The following is a 9,283-nucleotide window of genomic DNA, read 5'->3' on the forward strand; positions in this document are numbered from 1 at the left end:
AGGCATTGAATACTTTAAATGTTATTTCTAAAGCATCTTCAATTTATAATTACAAAAGTGTCTGTGCTTTGCTAGTTCTCCAGAGAAACATCTTCTACTGGCTATGTAGAAAGGAATTTAAAAGGGCATCAGAATGTTAGACTTCTTACCAAATATAAATAGAACCTCATTTAATTAGGGAAACAGTTTGAGATATGCACCTTGGAAGTAGAGAACTGGAGGGTTTATAAATACCAGAAAAAAAAAAAAATTAGTAACATCATCAAACATTTAACTCAAAATCAGAACAGTTCTTTAATAATTGCAAATGAACTTTTTTACAATATCAGTTTTCTAACTTTCTGGGCGCACTTCCTGATAAACACTTGAGTGTCCTCTGTGAGTTACAAAGAGTAAGTTTTCCATGTTATACAGCTAAAAAAACCTGGACATTCTTAACAACTTGGCATCATGTCTTTTTTTAAAAAACAGATCACACAATAATTTAGACAGCATTTATAGCATTATAAAATCAGAACCCCCCTCTTTAATCACTCACAAGAGCAGCCATTAAGAATACAACAGCTTTAGGAATACAAACAATGAGGATGTAAAACTATCTGTGCAAAACTGCATTATCTTTACTGTCTAAAATTTCAGGGAAGTAACACCGCCAAAAGCAGAGAGAGGATAACAAAGACAAACAGTCGTGAAAAGTAATGCTACCTTAGATTTTCAAACAGGAATTACATTATGAAGTAAATATTAGGTAAAGAAAAAAAAAATCTGATGGCACATTGAACAACATGACAAGTGTCCTGGTAATTGCAGTTGAACAAGAATTGATACAGGTTCATGTTAGAGTCTCTTTCAGGAGTAGCAATTCATTTGGGGGTATCAACTCTAGCATTTCTTTCCATGCAAAAATCTATCTTTCCAACATCTTTGCTTTGCGGGCTACTAATGCATTTAAGAACGAGCAGTCTTTTGAGGAGTGTGCTTTCTTCCATGCATCTGAAATCTTTAAAACAGCTGGATCATTGATTCCCTGGATTTCCCTACTCCAATCCACTTAACTGCAGGAGAGAAAAGCAAATTTTTATTACAAGTAATAATACTAAGCAAGATCAGATTATATCTTAAGATAAGGCACAAACTTATCTTCTTAAGTGCTTAAGATCTTAAGTACCATAGTCTGAAGAAAAGCACAGCATATACTATTAGTACGTTAAAAGATGATAACTATGTCTATTGTTCTCAAGGTAAGAATGCATTGGTAACTTAGAAAAGCAGGAACAGTCTTGAAGCTGCCATAATAAATAGCTCAGTTTTCCAGATCACAGGAAAGAGAGATACATAGAAACTACCATAAAAATAAAGATTTGCATCGTCTCCTAATTCCCAGCTTTGGATGGAACCACAGGATCATCTTTGTTAGGGAGCATAAGAGAAATTTGTTAGTTTAGGACCTCTTACTGTCACATATATTTAATCACATTAACATACCAGTAGTCCCACTGACTTTTTAATAGCAGCAGAACTAAACCCCTATTACAGAAAAACACTTAAGCAAGTTATAAAAATCTCAGTTGAACAAGAACTACAGTATAAGCCAAAGAAAGAATATATACTAAAACTTCTGAAAAAATTCAATTCAACAGCTAAAGACATAAAGAAGTAAAATAATACTTAGACGTATCACCAGGTACATCAGAATAAGTACAGCTACAAACTAATTCTCAGTATTTGTTCATTAAAGCCAAGTACAAGATACGTTTCATGGAGTAGGAAAAAAACAAAACACCACCACCAACAACAAAAAGATCTGTTTTACTTACCAGGAACACCCAACTCCATTTCTATAAAGCGAACGTAATTTTGTGCATTTACAGGCAGCTCATCAAACGTCCTTGCATTTGATATGTCCGTATCCCATCCTGGGAGTGTCTCATACTGAACCTCTACTTTATTTAAGACTTCCTGGTTGGCTGAGAAGCAAACAGGAACAAAAATATTATGTCTACAGAGATTATACGTTCTCCACCACTAAACACATAACTCTAAAGCTTTTTATTGTTTTCTTATACAAAGAGGTTTACTCATAAGATAATACCAGCACTGAAGGTGCTAAGTGTCCTTTTTTGTTAATATAAGCAGTGAAAAAAAGTATCCAGTAACTATCAGGACTTGGACTTTGGGATTTCCAGTACTCACAGTCACATGCATATGTTTTGCTTAAACCACAATCTTTTCAGTTCAGGAAACAATTTTTCAGGAAAGTTATTCCCTAAAATGTTGATTTTTATTTTTTTTTATTTTTTTTTTCTGAACATATCAAGATCCAGCTCCCCCTTCATGAGGGAATTTGGTGATGTGAAGAAAAATTAGGCACCAGTTTGTAAGTATCAGGCAGCTAGAATGTATTTTTAAATGGTGTTAGAGTGTACTTTTTACTAAACATAGTTGTAGTTTATACATACAAGACTTCTGATGCCCACAGACTCTTTGCCCCAAAACTCTATAATGAATTTGTCAAGCAGTGTGGAGTCCCACATGACGTATGACCAGTAACTGTTCCAAATATTTCTCAGAATAGCAGTAATGAGTATATTCCATTTTGCTCTTCATTTAGTAACATGCCTCAATGTTGTCCATTACCTCTGAATCCTATGATGATTTCAAGTACTGGAAAAGATGCTCAGCACATTATTCTGGAATTGAATCATTCCAGTAATTATCTGAACATTAATCTTGGAATGACACTGGGCAGCAAAACAAAAGCCTTAAGACTGAAAGTAGTCAAAATACATTTTTTTTAAATTGGGAGATGTCAGGCATTCTTGCCTTCCTGAAACAGACAGTGCAAAGGCACTTTAATCAATGTTAGGTAGGCTCCATGTCTCAGACCAAGCTACTCTTGCAAAGACAGCTAATCGACCAGGGAAAGCACTTTAGGCGCAAGAGGCACAGTAGAGGTACAAATACAAAACCATCACCAATTCCCTCCAGCGCCTGTGTAGCCAACAAACTCAGGCTCAGCATATTGAACAGTTTGTCCTGGTGCAGGTAAGAGTTCAATAGAAGGAAGCAACATTGTAAGGACAGCCTTTATGAACTACACATTTTGCGTAAGGGTGAGAGAGGACTACGCTCTACTGACTACAAAGCCTACAACAGTGCAGAAATGCACATTTTTTTGCCTGTGTTCACAGGTTAAGGCAAAGGATCCTGAATCAATCCTTGTTATCACCAGGACAACCTTGACAAACAGGCACATTAAGGATGCTGGGTTGCAGAGGCCAAGGATAAGCACTTTCTTTAATGTCATCAGCAGTAACATCTGAGCTGCTGTCTGCTGTCCAGGTGATCTGTAAAATAGAATAGCTATATTCAAAGGGCAAAACCACAAACTAATCTCCAGGCATCGCAGATGGTCTAGAATACGACACTAGCCTCCCTCTTTCTGAAAAGGAAAAGTGACTGAACACCTAATCTTGGTGGTCCACAAGCAACTCAGTTTTACTTTGAAGCCTCTCTGATGAGGCTAGCTGTGAAAAAGCTGGAAGCACTTAGAACTGAATAGTCTAATATTGTCCACAGTCTTCCATTACTCTGTGTTAGTTCAATTCCTTCCTTCCCCAAAACAGAGGGAAGGAAAAGAAGGGATAAATTTCTTGATGTTTCAAGTGATCCTCTTTCTCCAGCAGGTGCGATAAAAGATGTGTGGTAAAGATGAGCCATAAACGGAGCTCAGTATAGTAAGAGATGTAGTTGCCATCCAGATTTCTCTCAGCTCTTCCCTTAAGGGATTTATCTTCTAGGCTTTCTGGAATATTCCTTATTAACAGCTGAATTAGATAACAGAGAGAAGAGATACAGTGATATCTGGTAGTCTGGTACTATAATAAAGAGAGGGAATGATGTGATGTTACTTCCAACTCAAAAGAATAGCTGAAATGTGGGATCTTGGCACCTCTGCAAAAGATCTCATCTTTTAAAAGATCCTCCAGCCATTTCCAGAAACTGAACATAAAAACAGTCACACAGGTCAGAGAAAAGGTGGATCTAGCACAGTGTCCTACCTCATGAATCTACAGTAGATGCCCAGGAAAGAGCACAAGAAGAAAAAAATTTAAAAAGCATTAATATTCTCCAAAATAATCTCCCAATTTCCTAAGAATCTGTGTTTTCAACTTCCCCTGAGCTAGAGGTTACGTCTGTCTATGCTGAGATCAACTGACTCCTGAACTTGGACAGGAGGCATTAGCAGGACCATACGATGGCTTTCACATTCCTTTTAAAGTGATCAGGTCAGAGCTAGCAGGGAGTGAACAAAAATGAAGTTACTGACTAGGTCCATAGCAAAAAGACCACAGTCTCAATGATATGAAGTCAGCAGTAAATTTACAAGACATTTTCAGTTCTTTAACAGAAGATTATGAAATACCCACAGAAATCCAAGCTAAAAAAACTGAGTGAGCTCGTATGATTCTCTGATCCAGCTGGAAAAAGGAACAATATATGAAATATGGCATGTTTTTCCTGAGATGGTGGGCACTGTGTGTGCTTCTAATTTAGAGACAGTCATTTCACAAGAAGGGTAAATCACTAACCATCTCCAAGAGAGTGGGAGGGTAGGGAGGGGAGAGAGAAAGAAATACCCTGCCAGCAAGAGATTCCCAGACTAGATCTCTTCTAAATTAAATTCAAAATGTCAAAGTGGCAACTTAAAAAAAAAAAACAAAACAAAACAAAAAAAACAGCATGCAGAGATGTAGACAACAGAAATAACCTAATTGTCTGCAAAACTCAAAGTGGGAAGAAAGTTACCTTTTGTTTTTTATGCCAGGGCAGGGGTAATAAGTAAGCTGCAGCATTTGTGCTGAAAATGCTGCCAAATGTTGAGAAGCATAGCAAAGAGAGGTGTGGAACGCAGAGGCGCTGTGAGAGACAGCATCTTCCAGCTTACCAGAAGTTCAGCTGAAACTCCTTCCTGACACTTAAGCAAGTCAACAGGGAAGACAACAGCTTCTACTAAATTTCTACCAGAATTCTTAATTGTTCATACAGTAACGAAAAATACAGTTAGGCAGGTGAGACACTGTGCTGCTATGACCAAAGGCTAACTACCTGTTACCTGGGCATGTACGGGGAGTAAAGTCTGCCCTCAGGAAGTGTAATAAGATTCTGGTCCCATCTGAGATTCATAACGAATGGGGATTGGGGGGGGTGGAAAGTACTCACTGCTTTCCATACTGGAAAGCATGGCCACCTGTTTATGTCATCTTTAATGACAGGCTGCCAGAGAAAGTCCTCCTGGCTTGAGCACAAGACAGTCCAAATAGCCCCCAGGTTAGATGAAAGGGCTACAGATCAAACATTTACTGAGTAGTTCTCAATTCAAATGTGCAATCTCCATTATGTTCAAAGGCCATCTAAAGTACACGCAAATTTCTTTAATATTTTCATAAGGGTATCAATCAGGGAATATTCGAGTCTTAAAAAAAGAAAAGCATTCCCTGGTTTAGTGCAAGATGGCTCCTAAATTTCCTGAATAAAAGTGCACACCATGTCATTCCATATGCATTCGGATTGTAACTGGCACTTTTGTTTGAAAATACTGGAGGGCGTATCAGTTAGACAACTCCCCCAAGCACACGGAGAAACAGAAGATTTTTTTGTTAACTTCTTATTAATTTCCCCAACAGATCCGTGCTATTTTCAAGGACTACTAGCTTATCACTTATTCCTTTATAAATGTGCGCTTGCAGCCCAGAAGGCCAATAACTGTATCCTGGACTGCATGAAGAGAAGCGTGGCCAGCAGGTCGAGGGAGGTGATTCTCCTCCTCTACTCCACTCTCCTAAGGCCCCACCTGGAGTACTGCGTCCAGTTCTAGAGCCCCCAACACAAGAGAGACCTGGAGCAGCTAGAACAAGTCCAGAGGAGGCCACCAGGATGATCCAAGGGCTGGAGCACCTCTCCTATCAGGACAGGCTGAGAGAGTTGGGGCTGTTCAGCCTGGAGAAGAGAAGGAGATCTTATAGCGGCTTCCAGCACCTGAAGGGGCCTACAAGGAAGCTGGGGAGGGACTTGTTACAAAGGCAGGTAGTGATAGAACCAGGGGTAATGGCTGTAAACTGAAAGAGGGCAGGTTTAGATTAGATATTAGGAAGAAATTCTTCACTGTGAGGGTGGTCAGACACTGGAACAGGTTGCCCAGAGAAGTTGTGGATGCCCCCTCCCTGGAAATGTTCAAGGCCAGGCTGGATGAGGCTTTGAGCAACCTGGTCTAGTGGAAGGTGTCCCTGCTCATGGCAGGGGGGTTGGAACTACATGATCTTGGGTTGGTCCCTTCCAATCCAAACCATTCTATGATAATCACATCTTTATACTGTACAAATCCTGTTGTGAGTTGTATTTTATGAGTACAAAAAGTTCACCCACAAAAAGTTCCCTGCTGATGGTATCATATGAAAAATTATAACCTGTGACCAGCCTTAAACCCTAGAGTAGAAATCAGAATGGAAAGGGGCATCTATGCGCACATTAGAAAAATCAGAAAGCTCTTTCTTCAGTACTGGTTAAGTTTCTTCCTTTTTTCTGGAGTATCTCTACTAAAGCAAACTGAACAAGATGCATTATCTATGAAAACAATGTTTTGTGATATCTGAATTTTAACATGCAGATACATTTTTTCAGCTAAAAATTATTACTAAAAGGATCACTGTCCTCAGGAGCTATAGTGTCTATAATGTTAAGCTCATGTTGTATTTTGGTCCTGTATTAGAAAATAGTCTTGCTGTCACCTAACTAATTGCTCTTTTCCTCCTCCACCCCTTTTTGCTCTTTTCCATTGTGTGGGTGAGATGGTTTTTGGCTCTGTGAACTATTAAAGGGAACTGAACTGTTAGAAAAATAACACAAGGAGAGAAAAACCTGGCTTTTCAACTCTATCAGTTCTCTCATGTGATTCACCACAGGCCTAAATGAAGGCTTGTCCTGCTAGAAGATGGAACGAATACAGTAGTGGGAATAAGACAGTGGGCTTAAGAGTGTGAAAAAAGCTTGTGATTTAGCTTGAAGATAATGCAGGATGTATTAAAAGAAAGGGATAAAGCAGTAATAACATGAAAGTTTAAGAAGCTTTATATAGCACTTTGCATGTTTCTTGTAGAAGAACAACACTATTTAGTAAGGTATCTTTAGGGTGCGGGTACAGGGCGTCTCTGGTGTATCTGGGAAGACATTAATGGCTTGATGCTGAAGCAACACATTCCTGTCATCAATTTTACAAGTGAAAGTCAAATGCATTTAAGTATGAGATTACACATCACCAAAACCTAAAATTGTTAAACAAGCATTCTTACCGGGAAAATGAGGTATGATTTCACCATCTAGCTTGTATGCAACACCAACTTTGATTTCTGGAAATACATCCAAGATATCCAATTTGGTAAGAGCCAATCTATAAAGAAACATTACTCTGGTTAAACATGTTTAACAACTCCCAACTGTCATCACATTTTAAAAGAAACAAAAGAAAATGGATTCCTGCACATTACAATTAATTTGCTTTCCTTAGAAAAACAGCTTGTATGACACTAATCTATCTTTTTAAAAAAAACAAAACAAACCAAGCAAACAAAAAAGCCTCAAAAAACTAAAACAGCCTTTTTGTTCTCTCCTTAGATTTAGTACTGTAAGCAAATAGCAAAACTCAAAGAACAGGTATTCTCTGACTAAAGTGACTGCTCTATAGCTTTGTTAGAATTTTAACTGGTCAGGGTGCTGCCAAGATACTTTATGACCATTCATCTGAGATGATCTCATAGCATGATGCCTGTTGCTGTCTGTTCCTGTCCTCGGTCAAATGCTCCTGTCCTACAGTGAAGGCAGCAAAATAATCAAACACTGGCTCTGTAAATGCCCTTCTGCATCCTATTTTAAATAAAAAACACAAAGGACAAGAAAAACAGGAAAATTTAAGTAAAGCACGTATTTACACAGGTTGATCTACTAGGAATTTTGTATCAGCTTCATTTCAGACACCTATTTTTCATTTTAATTAAAATCCCAAAGTCATATCCAAATTTTCTACACTTACACATACTGCTGAAGACACTGATGAGTTCCCATTTGTCTTATATTGAAAAGAAACAAAACAAAATCCCATAAACTATATCAGGTTTTAAGGCCTTTGCAATGCATTTGATTTGGTTTTGGTCTGGTGGGATGGCAGGGGCAGGGGTAGCTTGAAGCTCAAGTACTAACATACATAAGTGCTTCTTGGATCTTTTTAAATGAAAAATAACAATGTGCTACAAGTAAAGGAAAGCAGAATACACAAGTACAGAAGTGTCAAATATAAAAACACCTAATGCTAGGAAAAATGAGGGACAGTTCATTTATCAAAATATCAAAACAACTGACAAATCAATAGTAACAGTCTAAACGTTACTAACTAGTACATGTACTACTTTCAGTAATCTGTAGCATATCATGATTTTATGTCAAGTTGCCAGCAAAGCTGTCAAAATAACTCACGCAGTAAATCCATTAATCATGTAGGCATATCGGAGTAACACCAGGTCCAGCCAGCCACATCTTCTCTTTCTACCAGTGGTAACACCAAACTCTTTCCACATTTGCAGCAATTCTCCAATTTCCTAATAAAGAGTAATACTATTACATGAGCCTTTTAAAAATTATTATTTGCAATAAATATATGACACAGGTGCACACTTAACAGCATTTCACAATATTGTAAATTACCTTCCCCTGATTTTTCACAAAGTTGTCCATTGGGATGAAAATAGAAATACAAAATGCTATTTCTAACTCAAGAGAATGCTATCTGAGCAAATCCCTCAAAATCTGTTCCTGCTCTAGCCTTCTCTTCCATAGGAAGGTCTGAGGAACTGACAGTCAGATTTGGCAGTCCTGTAAGCTCAGTCTAGAATCAGAAGAATGAGACATCCAAACACACTGTCATCTACTTGCATTTAACCAGTAACACTGATTTAAGAAAGACACACCAAGTTGTTTCACCCAGTTACAGGTCACATCTGGGGCTGATAATACTCACATTATTTTGTTCTGTAGGAAAGGCACCAATTCCAACTCTCGTCGTATAGGCTTTCACAACTCCAAACACTTCCCCAACGTTCTGCGGTGGCATGCCCAGACCTGTACACACACCTCCAACTGTGCAGTTTGATGAAGTCACAAAAGGATATGTGCCTATTAAAACAAAATTTGTTTTAAAAATCATTTGTTAAAACACTGGTTTAAAACTATATAT

General features: G+C 38.1%; 1 protein-coding gene across 1 annotated transcript; it reads right to left on the bottom strand.

Moving 5' to 3' along the window:
- Positions 1 to 494: 494 nt before the first annotated feature.
- Positions 495 to 9,222, bottom strand: LOC104524500 (adenylosuccinate synthetase isozyme 2; the record flags this gene model as incomplete). Its single annotated transcript, XM_010167404.1, has 5 exons — positions 495 to 1,055; positions 1,818 to 1,967; positions 7,350 to 7,447; positions 8,527 to 8,648; positions 9,068 to 9,222. Coding segments are annotated over 5 exons (578 nt in total), but the record flags the coding sequence as incomplete, so codon positions are not given.
- Between the last annotated feature and the right edge of the window lie 61 nt (positions 9,223 to 9,283).

This window comes from Antrostomus carolinensis, unplaced genomic scaffold (genome assembly GCF_000700745.2).
Source record: "Antrostomus carolinensis isolate BGI_N321 unplaced genomic scaffold, ASM70074v2 scaffold42444, whole genome shotgun sequence".
Classification (NCBI taxonomy): Eukaryota; Metazoa; Chordata; class Aves; order Caprimulgiformes; family Caprimulgidae; genus Antrostomus; species Antrostomus carolinensis.